Source organism: Stenella coeruleoalba, assembly GCF_951394435.1.
Source record: "Stenella coeruleoalba genome assembly, chromosome: 13".
NCBI classification, from domain to species: Eukaryota; Metazoa; Chordata; class Mammalia; order Artiodactyla; family Delphinidae; genus Stenella; species Stenella coeruleoalba.
The window spans coordinates 12,748,413-12,761,598 of NC_137159.1; the positions used below are offsets into that span (position 1 = coordinate 12,748,413).

The 13,186-nt window shown below is 51.7% G+C and overlaps 1 protein-coding gene across 1 annotated transcript in view; it reads right to left on the bottom strand.

The window, feature by feature from the left end:
• Positions 1 to 775: 775 nt before the first annotated feature.
• The window catches only part of PAX8 (paired box 8), a 56,976-nt gene continuing 44,565 nt past the window's right edge, over positions 776 to 13,186 (bottom strand). Inside the window, exons 10-12 of the mRNA XM_079941342.1 lie at positions 9,731 to 9,832; positions 3,117 to 3,203; positions 776 to 1,674 (exon numbers count right to left, since the gene is read on the bottom strand). Of these exons, the coding sequence (XP_079797468.1) occupies positions 1,598 to 1,674; positions 3,117 to 3,203; positions 9,731 to 9,832 (266 nt within the window). The 3' untranslated portion in view covers positions 776 to 1,597. The remainder of the gene's footprint in view (positions 1,675 to 3,116; positions 3,204 to 9,730; positions 9,833 to 13,186) is intronic.

Consider the following 13,186-nt stretch of genomic DNA (forward strand, 5'->3'; position numbering starts at 1 on the left):
CTACTACTTCCTGCCTTGGGCAAGTTATTTCATTTTTTTCTGAGCCTCAGTTTCCCCATATGTAAAATAGGGCAAATGGCGGCTTAATTTACGTGAGGCCCCATCCGGCAGAGCCCAGGAACTGTCTTCTCCCTTCCCTCCTCTCACACCTCAGGGATCCTAAGAGCTGTTTATGTGGGCTCCAGCGCAGAGCTGTTCCCGGATCTGCCTCCAACCTTCCCGGCGGATTCTCTGGCTTCCTGTTAATAACAACAGCAGCTACCTGTGGGGAGTCTGTGATTGGCCAGGCACTGGGCCACGTGCCTATTTTATGCTCGCATTTACTCAGAGTTGGCACAATCAAAGCTTGGGATACGTGATTTGCCCGGGGCTGAACATGTCTCTGGGGCAGAGGGCGAATGCTAAGTCAGGGGCTCTCTCCCTTGGGCATTCGTGGTCCTCTCAACGCCCGGCCCCCAAAGTGAGTTCGCTGGCCACTGGGCTCTGAGGTTCTCTGGAGAAAAAACCCAGTCCTGGGGTGCCTCCTTCCCCAGCCAACCCCAAAGCTGGAGACCAAGAGTAATGGTTTATTGAGTCTTGTGGCAGTGGTGGTTGTCTTTAAAAAAAAAAAGAAGCGTCAGGGGGAGAAGCCCGACGTGGCAGGGAGACAGTTCACTGAGAGGAAGAGGGCAGCTGGGCTCAAGCAGAACCTCATTTACAGAATTTACAGTCGGGCCTGGGGAGCGGAGGGCAGGCACGGTGAGAGCCAGAGAGGAAACCGCCACGGCTGGCTTTGGGGGGTAGCTGTGGGCTCGGCAGGGCTGTTGGGAGGGGAGGCGGGTCCCCAGCCATGGTGCCTGGCTCCGCCCTGGGCAGGGCTGCACCCCACCCCCAGGAGCCCGGGGGCTTCGGAATGTCTGTCTCAAGCTGCAATAGGCTTGGCCAGGCTGAGGTCTGGCCGCCAAGGGGTGGTTCCGTGGTGGGGAGCATCTGGGGTGGAGCTCCTACATTCACCGCAGCAGGTAAAAGAAAGGCGGATGACCACCTTGACCACCGGGCAGAGCTCCTGGTTGGCTGGACCCAGTGTTCAGCCTGTGGGCCAAGAGGGAGAGGAGTGGAAAGCGCCAAGCAAGCTGCCCAGAGAAGGTGGTGCGTCTCCGGGCGGCGGTGCGGGAGAGCCTTCGCACCCGCTGTGGCTCGTGGGCTGGACCGAAGCGCTTACAGCCCGCGGCCGCTAGAGCGTGTCGGTGATGGGGCCACAGAGGTGCCTCTGTGTGCCCCTGACCCCGTCGTGGGCCCCATGTGCCGTCCCTCTCAAGCCTCTGGCTGTCCCCTCTTATCTCCCCACTTCTCCAATTTTGTCTCTTTGGAACGGGACAGTTCGGTCCCCCTGGGACTCCTGCCCCTCATTAAGGAGTCCTGGAGGACAGCGTGGCCTTCTCCAACGTCGTCCGGTCTCTCATGGTTCATTAAATCAACCACATGGGGAGGGAGCCGTGATGCTGGATTTGTGGTTATTTTTCATGTAATAAATAAAGATTCCTTTGTGTGACTCTCTGGGGCCCGTCCCAGGCCAAGTCCTTCTGTTGCTCAGTCGCTCCCACTGTCCCCATGGCAACTACAGATGGTCAAAGGCCGCGGCAGTGGTAGGTGGCGCGCTTGGCCTTGTTGTGGAACTGTAATAATACGGGGAACCTGGACACGTTCGAAAAAAGAACAACACTGCTGGTCAGAAGGGGAAACTGCACCACAGACTCTCCCTGCCTCTGCCAACCTTTAAGACAGCACAAGTTAATCATTGATCCCTCGGGCCTATCTGATCATCAAAGATTAACTCCTCTCTGGCCCTATTTCCTCCTTCTCTGGCCTCACCTTTGAGTTTCTGGCCAGAAGGAGAACAGTGGCTTCTTGCCCCTCCCGCCATGACTCCTTTGACCTTCAACACCCTTGTATCAGGGAGAGGGCAAGAGAGAGCAGTTACATTTGGAACCCTGAAGAAGCAAGTTCACGCGGGGAGATCACTGGGGCTTTCCCCAGCCTTGCCCAAAACGTGCGAGGTCAGAGGATCTTCTTCTTGGGAAGCAGGGGGATTGGATCCTGACTGGTCGAGGGGGATGCACATTTGAGGGCCTGAACCGGGTAGCTCTGCACACCTGCAGGATGGGCAGCCCGGGAAAGTTCCGTGGGAAGGGCATGTCTCAATGCCGTCAGCCTTTCCGGCTACATTGAACAGAAGGGTGGCTTGAACTTATCTGGCAAACAGAACCCAGCTCAGCCAGCCTCCTAGTCATTTCTGGAACATCAGGAGGTAACAGGAGGAGAGGGGGCGTCTTGGGAATGGATGGTCCTGCCAGGCCTGCGACGGCGCCCTTGCGGTTGGCCGTACTGCACTGCGGCTTCTGTCCGGTTCAGGTTTGCTCTGAGACCCTTAAGGCCATCCCTCACGGAGACTCCAGTGGGATCTCTCACGTTCCCCATTAAGGGGCCTGGTTTCCTGAAAAGCTTCTCTACCCAGCCCAGGCCCGGGGGGAGACAGGGGCTGACGAGCAGCTCCACAGCTCATTCTCTGTTCCTCCTGAAGGCTGTCCGTATCTCAAGCCAAACAACAGGAACGTGGTGGAACAGAGGATTTCTGCGTAAGGGCTCTGGTGCTGAATCGTGAGTATCTTTGAGTTGCTTAGATGGTTAATGCGGGCAACAGGACGGCACTGTTTGCAATCAGGGTGCTCCGCGGCAGAGGGGCAGCTGGCACTCCCGCAGGGCGCCCCTGCGACAGCGTCTGCAGCTGTGGGACTCTAAGTCCCTGAAGGAAGGCAGTTCCCCTCCAAGATTTTTCTGGAGTCCACTCACCACTGCCCTCCTAAAGCCTGAGCCCTGAATCTTACACAAAACAAAAGATTTAATAGAAGATGGAGAAGAGAGACCGTGATGCACGGAAGTCTCTCTTCCTTCTGCCTCTTCTCCCAGGCAACCCGGTACCCTGCCTTCCCTCTATCTGCTCGGATGACGGAAAACACCTGTCTTCCTGGGCCCTCCATCTAACTGGGGCCTCCCAGGTCTCAGGCAACTTTTGGCTCAGCCTTGCACCCCTCCTCCCCGCAGAGCAGAGGGCCTGGGAGGCCCCAGAGGCAACTTACTCAGCAAGCTGGAGTTGGGGAAGCGCCAGGCCTCGCTGTAGGAGGAGTAGGGGGTGTGGCCATAGGCGTTGCCGGAGTATTCGCTTCCTGTGGGAAGAGAATGTGAGACCCATGAGGTAGAGGCACCAATGGAAGGCTGGGGATGGGGGACAAGGGTCTGCAGGGCAGGCATCGAGCAAGTCCTCCCCCATCAGTCCTTCGGGGGCCCCTCAGTCTGCATCACGTGGGGCAGTGCCTTTTCCATCAGGGACTGGAGGTACTGCCCCATCAAGATCAGCCCTCCCAGGAACCCCAGGACGTCGATTTTAGTATTGTGCCCATTTTCCAGATGAGGAAACAGAGGCTTGGGGATCTGCAGAAGCTCACACACATGGAGGGTCTGGTGGAATTTGGAAGCTGTGCTGTGACCAGGGCCCAGGTTCTAACCACTTCTGCTGCTACTGGACCTTCTGTAGAAAGGTCTTTCCAGGAAGGGCCAATGGGAGTGAGAGGGGTTAGGGGTCATGGAAGGACTCAGTAAGGATAAGCTTTGTAGCCTCCCTAAGTATGGTTTGTGAGGAAGGGTCGTGTGTTTGGTGGTGGTGGGGTTGCTGAGGGTGAAGGGAAGGAGAGGGGAGGGCATCTGTGTCCTGGGACTGGCTCCATAGAGATGTTTGTCTCACTTCAGACCTGCCACTGCAAGCAAATTCAGTGCACGATTTACACAAAGCAAATCATATCACCTCTTTCTGTGACTGGATTCTTGGCTTCACCAAAGGAATTACTTCCCAAAAAAATTACTTAAGAATTCCTCTAAATAACAGAGCAGACCACCGCAATTACTGCTGGGGCTTGGGACGGAGCGTAAAGTTGGCAAAACACCTTCCCACACGGTAAGCCCCTTTATGCTCATAACCTTCCGACAAAGTGCTCATCAGTAGCGCCAATTTATAGAAGAGGCAATCGGAGTATAGCACGAGTGAGTAGGGGGCCTCAAATCACGCAGTTGGGAAATGGCAGAGCAGAAGTTGACCTGAGGGCTCTTAACTTGAAATCCCAGATCATCCATTTATGTACTTAGGAGACAATTTCATCCACAAAGCCAGGTTCCCGCCAACCCTGAGCTCCGGTGAATCCACACTGCCTTCCAGAATCTGATCTGCTGTTGTGAGCCTCGTGCTTTCTGTAGTTCCTTCCTGATCTCCTTCCCAGAGTCTAGAAGAGAGGCTCGAAGCTGCCTGGCTCTGGAGCTGGCCTTCCTGGAGCCAAATCTCCATGCTCCACTTCCTAGCTGTGCAACCTTGGACAACTCACTGAGCCCCTCTGAGCCTTGGTTTCCTCATCTGTAAAATGGGGCAGATTATTGTCCCTATCTCATGGGGTTTTGCTGAGGATTCAATCTGATAACACACGTCAAATGCTCATGAGCACCATGCTTGGAATATAAGAAGCAGTGAAGAAATGCTAGCTTTTCTGATTTTCCCATTAGGTAGGCGCTGAAATAAAGCTCAGTAGAGCCTCACACCAGTCATCCAACCAGTGTTAAAGCCTGAGCAACAGGAAGTTCCTTAGGGGCGGGGACTAAGTCTAACACAGGTCAGGAGCCCAAGAAATACATGTATAAGAAGGGAGGGAGAAGAAAAGCAAAGGGATAAAAATAGAAAGCCAGAAACTAAGAAATCATCTCATCCAGGGATTTCCCTGGCGGTCCAGCGGTTAAGTCTTCGCCTTCCAATGCAGGGAGTATGGGTTCGATCCCTGGTCGGGGAGCTAGCATCCCACATGCCTCGTGGCAAAAAACCCAAAACATAAAACAGAAGCAATAGTGTAACAAATTCAATAAAGACTTTAAAAATGGTCACATCAAAGAGAATTGTTTTAAATTAAATATAGTAAAAAGGAAAAGAAATGATCTCATCCAACCATTCATTTCACAAGTGAAGAAGCTGCTGCGCAGAGAGGGACATTTGCCCGAGGCCACATGCTCCCTTAGGGCCTGCTAGGACCCTAGCCCCCAGCACTTCTTCTTGCGTTCACAATGCAGCCTGTCCTGCTTACTGCTGGGTTCAGCGCACCCTGGAAGAAGCCGATTCTACGTTGGTTGCCCAGCAACGCCCTCAGGCTTTGACTCCACCTCACCCAATGCCAACCTCAGTGGCTCCGAAGGACAGGAAGAGAGGTGGAAAGTCCAATGTGTTTGCCCTCTCCCTGTGTTACTTCTTCGTGCATTCACTCACTCACTTGCTCACTTATTCACTTATCCAACACACACTTACAGAGTACCTATCTGCTTCGGTCACTTAGAAGTTGGAGTAGGGTACGAGACTCAGGAGGTGGTACACCCCCTGGCTGCAGCATCCTCCCACCATCAGATCTGTCAAGCCCCCTGCAGCCAAAGCAGATGAAATGTCCCTGCACCCATGAAAGGTCAACCCATCCTGTTTGCTCTGCATCCTGCCTCACTCCCCTTTCTGAGGATTTGGTCCCTACAGTTTATCCCTTCTCTTTACTCTTCATCAACGTCTCCCTTTCCAATTCATCACTGCCTTAGCCAGCATACATGCTCCGCCATCTTCTCTTTTAAAAATCCTCTTCTTACCCCACATTCCTCTCCAGCTACCAGCCCTTCTCTGCTCCATGGTCTCTGCCCTCACCTCCTCATTCCCCTCCAATCAGGCCAACGCTGATCTCTTCAAATCTCTGCAACCTCTGCCCCGATCACTCCAGTGGTCACTTCTGTGTCCATCACTCCCCTCAACCTCTTAGCCGACTTTGATTCAGTTCATCACTCCCTCCATGCCTTTGGGTTTCATGATGCCAGTTCTCCTGGTTGGCCTCTCAACCCAAGGGCCTTTCTGACTCCCTGGCCTTGCCCGTTCCTTCTCTGCTATGTCTCTGAATGCTGAAGAATCCCAGGGCTGGGTTTGTGAGCCTCCTGTGATTTTCCATTCACATTCTCTTTCTAGTGATCTTGTGTAATCCCTTGGCATTAAATAACAGCTTTGTACAATGGCTGAAATTTATGCCCTAGTCAGGATTCTTTCCTGACTTCAGACACACATCATATGCCTACTGATGTATTAAACCGGTTATCTAGGTGGTGTCTCAATCCTAATATGGCCCAATAGAACTCTTGACTTCCACATGCCAAATACTCTACCTCTTCCTCTTCTAACCTCCCACATATATACTTGTCACCACCATCCATGCTGTTTCCCAAGCCCCAAACCAGGGACTCATCCTTGTTTCCCCTGTCATTGAACCCCTACAGCCAGTTCACTAGTAAGTGCTGTTGGCTCTACCACCAAAATCCATTCTCAGTGTCTCTGTTCTCCTCCTCCCCTGCTACCTCCATGGCCCCCACCACTGTTATGTCCTGTATGAACTACTGCAATTGTCCTTCAATTGGTCAGTTGGTCTCTGTGCTTCCTCTTTTGACTGTCTGCAATTTGTTTTCCCAGTGGCCTGAGTAGTTTACAAATTCGACCCATCCGCATACAACATCTCCTCATTCTGCAGTGCTTTCGCCACTCACTCACTGTTCTTGGATATTTTGCCCTCTTTCTCTGTGTGGTCATGCTAACCCAGTTCCTGCCTTGGGGCCTTTGCACTCGCTGTTCTTTTGGGCTGGGGTCGGTCTGCCCCGGTTTATCACTTGGCTGACCGCTTTGAACACCTTCTCAGAGAGGTCTCTCTGGATCACCCAATCTAAAGTAATCTTCTCTCCCTGTGGCCCTGTATTACATCATCCCATTTTATTGTCTTCCAAGTGCTTATCACTATCTGAAATTATCTTGTTTATTCATTCACTGACTTTTTTACTACACTTTTTTTCTCCACTCTTAGGCTGTAAGCTCCTGTCTTGTTCGCTGCTATATCCCCAGCATCCCATACCATAGATCCTCAACCACTATCTGTTAAGTGAAAAGTGGTGAATGGATGGTAGGATGCAAGGATGGTTGAGAGGGTGGATAATGGATAGATGAAAGAATGGATATGCGAAAAGATGTATGGAAGGATGGATAGAAGGACGGATGGATGAATGGAAAGGTGGATGGATAGATGGATGGATGATGGAAGGATAGAAGAAGGGATGGATGGATAGAAGGATGGGTAGATGGATGGATGGATGGGTGGAAGGAAGGATGAATAGAAGGATGAATGATAGAAGGATGGAAGAATAGATGACAAGATACACGGATGTATGTAAAACTGTGTGTAAAGATGGATGGATGGAAAGACGGAGAGATGGATGGATGGATCCATCTATCGGAGCTCTCGGTACAGCTCCAGAACTGGTTAGAGGGTCATTAACTGTATCAATGAGACAGGAACAACAGCAACAACAATTAGAAGGCACAGGAGAAGATGAATGGATAAGAGAAATCTGTGCCCTGGTCTGGTTCCTACGTCGCTCTCCTATAACACATGTCATTATTTCCGGTATGGTGGGAAGCAGCGTGGTGTAGTACGCTAGGTTTGAAAGAATGCTAGATTTGAAATCAAAAAAACTGTGTTTGAACAACCCAGCCCCTTAGTATGGTTACGAGCCCGAGCACACTACTTCGCTTTTCTACGCTTGTTTCCTTATCTACATAAAACTAAGATCATACCAGCTTCCCAGTCTTATGGTGAGGATTAAATGAGAAATAAATGTATACCTATGAATGGCCAGGCACACAGAAAGTGCCTGACAAATGATCTCTTCCTTCCTTCCACAATTGATTGAAGAATGTCATTGGTATGCCTTGCTTTGAGCACTTTGTCTGTACCTAGCACACAGTAGGTGCTCAATGAAGGTTTGATTTTAATGGAAGGAATCTCGCTTCAGTCAACTTGGAGATTGTAACCACTGGTAAGAGATGGACACGAATACTTTTTCTATAAAGAAATTCCTTAAGAATTCATTTGCACCATGGAGTTACTGGGAACCAGGGATGCATTTAAATAACATTGTACTTTCTGAAAACTGATTTGCATGTAACTTACTGGGAGCCCATCCACCTTGCCAAGCAAGCCCCCTCTTGGAATTCACTTTGCAGTCCGTGCTTTACTTGTGTTATTTATTTTTTTTCCACAACACCCACTCAGGGTGAGGTCTTTATGGAAACAACCTGGGGGCCTTTGATGAGAGGCCCAAGCCTTCCAGCTACCTCACAGGTCAGACTCTGGGCCCCAGGAACCACCCCTTGCCCTGGGCCTGCCCCCGGGAATGATCCATAATTAAGAGAAAAGCCCTGTGCTTTACACCTCCTCCTCCCCGTCTAAGCAGGCGGCAGGGAAAGGTGGAGAGGTTGGAAGGGGAAAGGGGGGAGCCGACTGGAGCCTGGGATTTTGATTGAGGGCCCCATTATCCACACTCTTAAAAAAATAACCAAATCTTTTCCTTTTTTATCTGGACCAATCTCATTTCACGCTCCAGAAGAGGAAGGGAGGGAGGGAGGGAGTCTGGGGCCAGGAGGGAGAGAGGAGTCAGTATTCTGTATTTTCAACGCTGCATTAAGCATATCGCCACGGTAACCAGGCAGCGACAAGTGCCCGCTCAGCGGGTTCCCAGGGAGCGCAGAGCCTCCTTCCCTCCCGCCCTCCTCCTCCCCTCCCTCTGCCCGGGAGAGCCCAGCCCACCTGCCTCGCACAGGGCACCCGAGTGGGTGGCTGGTGAAGAATAACCCCTGCCAGTGGGGGAGGGAAACAGGCCTGGGTGAACGCCTTGAGTCTCTGGAGTCAAAGCCAGAGAGGCTGCTCCAGGGCTGGCAGGAAGGTCACAGATGCCCTGACTGATTCAGAGCCCCTTCCAGAAGCTCCAGGTCCTCAGGCCTCTCTGGGCGCTGCGCATGGCTCTGTTCGACCCTATCCATCCTGGGGTCCTTCCTGTATGTTTCCTAAAAGAGTGAGACTCGCCCGAAGAAACTCTCATTGTCTTTACTTGCCCAGACCTTGATACCCTGGGTCACTGCTGGGTGATGACCACACTGGTGGATAAAGAGACCCCAGTGACTGGCAGGGAGGATCCCAGGACAGTCCAAGTGATGATGGAGACGTACTCCCAGCTCGTCTCACACTTTATAGTACCTTTGGAGCTCTCCGGCCACGGGTCCTGCCCGTGCAGGGTTGAGCGGGTGTGAGGTGTGAAGAAGGTTGTATTTCAACCGTCTTCATCGCCATCATCACCAACACCACGCAAACTCAGATTTTATAGGAAGGGTAAATGGGATTCACCAGAGTGGAATAACTGGGAGACCACGGGCTGCTTGTAGGCTGGGTTTAGGTTCAGCTCACAGTGTTCCGATGGCCCCCAGCGGCCTCCGCATCAAGGCTCACTGAATCACTGGAAGAAACGGCAGAGCTCCGATCTGAACACCAGGCTGTCCCAGCCCCTCCCTTTTCATCATGGTGGGTAATACAGGAGCATCTGGGAAGAAGGGGGCTGAGCTGGAGAGAGTTACGGAGCCAGGACTGCACTGAAGTCTCTTCTCCAGGCATTTATAAGAAGATACACCTCTCGGTCCACGCTTCCTTGCCCTTCGGGAAGCCTATGCGAGGGGCACAGCTCACCTCTCGTCCTCTCTTGCTCGGCCTGGGGCCGCCACTTCCTCTTTGCAATGCTTCCCCTCCTGCCCAGCCCCTCCCCTTACCTGCCACCATGCCTGCGATGGCAGAAGAGGCATAGCTGCCCTGTACACTGGTGGGGATGTGGGGTGGGTATCCAGGCAGCGTGGGCCCCACCATCTCTCGCCCTGCAAAAATACAGCAAAGTGTCATCAGGTGGGCCACTGTGGGCTCCTGTACTTACTGTCTCGCTCCCCTGGGGCTCAGCAAGCCTTCCCTCTGCCATTCCCGCTCTCTCCCGAGTCCTTCTCCAGACCCACTTCCTCCCCCACCCTCCTCCTCTGAGCCCAGGCTCCTCTCTCCTTGGTTGGCCTTGACCAGGCCACAGGCTCCACCATGCAGGGTGTCCTGGTTACTGCAGTCCTCTATTGTTCCCTGTTCTCCAATGATTTTATTGACACAAATCTTATTCATCCATAAAAATGTCATGGTATCGGAGGGAGGCTGAGGGCTACGTCTTCTGGGTCTTTGTGGTCCCCCATGGCACCCACATAGCAGCCGGCACAGCCTGACCTAAATAAATATGTTAGAGGCCACTGGACTCAAAGCTCACATCTCCAGCTGCAAGGAGAGCCGGGAACAAGGCCCTAGGAAGGGACGGCAAAGGTGTGTCCTGTGGGCCCATCACTCTCCTTTTTCAAACGTGTGGCAGACATCGCTAATCAATCACTGCACTCTTTGCTGAGCCAGAGGGAGGTTCCTGCCCCTGGACCTGGCCTTTCGGGTGGATACAACCTATCAGAACTGCAAGAGACGTGAAACATATTGCCTTTTCCTGACCTGGAAAGGAGATGTGGGCTGACAGACAGTGTTTACACATGCCCATGAACCACTGACATCTGTCCATGCCATTCCTGAAAAGAACCATCTCTCTCTTTGTTTATCTATAATTTGTGGGTAATACTCTGGCCTTGGTGACACAGAGGCTGCTCTGTGAAGCCCTGATTTCCCTGGCTTTGCCTCTCCTCGACATCAGGTAGTCAAACCTTCCCATTCTGGAGACCCCACCTGACCTGCTGAGTTTCTCTCCATCTACACCACGTGCCAACAACCACAGTGCTTCACCCGTGTCCCTTCTTCCATTGCCCCATGTCCTGCAGGCCCATGAGATTCTGCCCCATCCAAGGACTCTTGGCCAGGTGACAAGGCATCCTGTTCTGCCCAGGTCATGAACACCGTCCCAGCTTATTTAGGAATAAGTCCATTCCACTCTCAAAATGCCCCCGTTTGAATGATGACATTATTGGGTCGTCCTAGCTCTCGGTGACGTTTACAAGGTTTCTAAACCTCAGACCTATCGACACTTGGGAAGAGATAATTCTCTGTGAGGGACTGTCTTGCACATTGTAGGATGTTGGGTCTACCCACTAGATGCCAGTAGCAGTTCCCACTCAGTGTGACAACCCAAAATGTCTCCAGATATTGTCATATGTCCCCGGGGGGCAAAATCACCTCGGAATGAGAATCTGTATGTTAGATTATCACCATTACCAAAATGTTTTTACCTTTTCCACACTGGGGGCTACCTTCTCTCCTAGGACTTACATAGGCTCGCTGTGAGCCTCTGTCAACCAACTTACCAAGTCCACCCCTTCCACGGCACTGTTTGTCCAACTTTCCTCCCATCCATCCCCCAGAGGTCCTTCATATGTCGGGCCCTTCAGGGGGTGCCTAGTAACAATGGGAGGGAAGGTACCTCGCATGGAACCCTGTAAGTTGTCAATACAGCAGTAACTCCCTCCTTACCTCTATTTCTAGAGGTTCCCTGAAGACAGTTCATTCATTGGACAAATACTGATTGAGTAACTCTGATACCCTAGGCACTTTTCACAGCACTTGGGGATACAGCAGTAAGCAAGAATGCTAAATTAGCAAGGCTAGGCGCTAAGTCATGATGGGGATAGACTGGGATGGGCACTGGAGCCAAGTCCAAGTCTGGGGGGGGTCAACAAACAAGACCAGGCCTACTGGACTTCTGCCCTTCCTCTGAAGGGAAGGGTCTAGGAACCAGAGGACTTTGGTCCTCATTCTGCTTCTACAACTAATTTTCCAAGCGCCCTAGACCAGCCACCGACGTACCCCAAGCCTCAGTTTTTTCACATGCAAAATGGGATAAAAAATAAGAGTAGCCTTACACATCTTATTACTATTACCAGAATGTTATCAACATAATTCAGAGCTAAGGTGTCATGCCACAGGTGAACACTGATTCGTGCAATGGACACATTCTATAAATTGTTACATGTCAAGGGAAACCTTATAGAATAAATCCTATTGGAAAGGAGCCATCGATTCATTATTTAAAACTCTGTGAATGTTTTGGTAAAAATGAACAACACCCCCTAATTTCCTAATTTGTTTGAGTATAATGTCCAGCAGTGGTCAGTGCTGGACCAAACAGAAAGGAACCCACTGGAATTCGACAGATGGGTTCAGTTCACTTGACACAGGCCTGAACAAATGAGGGCTTGGCCAAACAGGTGAGGAAAGGGAAATTTCAGTATATTTAGAAGGAGAGGGAGAAGTAGGCAGAAGAGACACTAAGGGAAAATCTGATCTTTCTTCGAAAAAGACCGCAATACGATCAGCTCTCAGAGTCAGCCCCTTGGACCCTGGGATGAAGCCCCTGGTCAGGTACCAGAGCCCATGAGAGGCGAGGAGGGACATGAAGCCTGTGCGGGCAGGATGAGGACACATGGTGTACGTGACATGAGTAGGACAGTGATGGAATAGGGTGGTGGCTGATTCGGGCCTGATGCCTTTTCCCTTTCCTCTTCCCTCCCTACTTCCGAGAGACAGAGAGACAGACAGACAGACAGACATCTAGGTCCAGATTGTGGCTGAGGAACAAAGTACTTAATTTTCCTGACCTGCATCTTCCCGTCTGTCTCATGAGGAGCTAGGCTAGATGACAGATTATAAATTGGGCTCACCTTAATTAATATTTGACTGATTGGTAGGGGGCTTCCTGGTGCATTGTGTTGAGAAGGATTCTGAGGCTGCATCTGTGTCTGCCGTGACTGGGGTTGGTGGTATATCTTGGCTCTCAGGCCACCTATTGGCTAGGGCTGGCCTAGGTGCTCTACAGAGCTCTTTCCGGCCCTGGAGCCCTGTGGTCCCACATTCCCCTTCATTCTCCTCTTATCCTGTCCCTTTCCATCACCTGGTCCTGCTGCTTCTTGAGCTCTGCAGCTCAGTGGGCAGAGCACCAGGGTGCAAGCTCCCCTTAGCCACAATTTAATTTAGTCACAGCTGCCCCCATGAGTCCCGTCCCACGAGAACTAGCTCCCAAACTGCTCTTTGGGAAACGGAATTCACCAGCCTCACTCCCCTGTATTCTGAGATTTTTAATCTTCGTCTCCCCTTAGTCACCTAACTTTCTCCCAGTGGGACGGAGGTTTCTGAATCAGATGTCGGAGCAAACTCCTGAAGGCTTCCTCCCCTGAAGCTTGGCCCCCTTGAAAAGCCTGCTGAGACAGTCT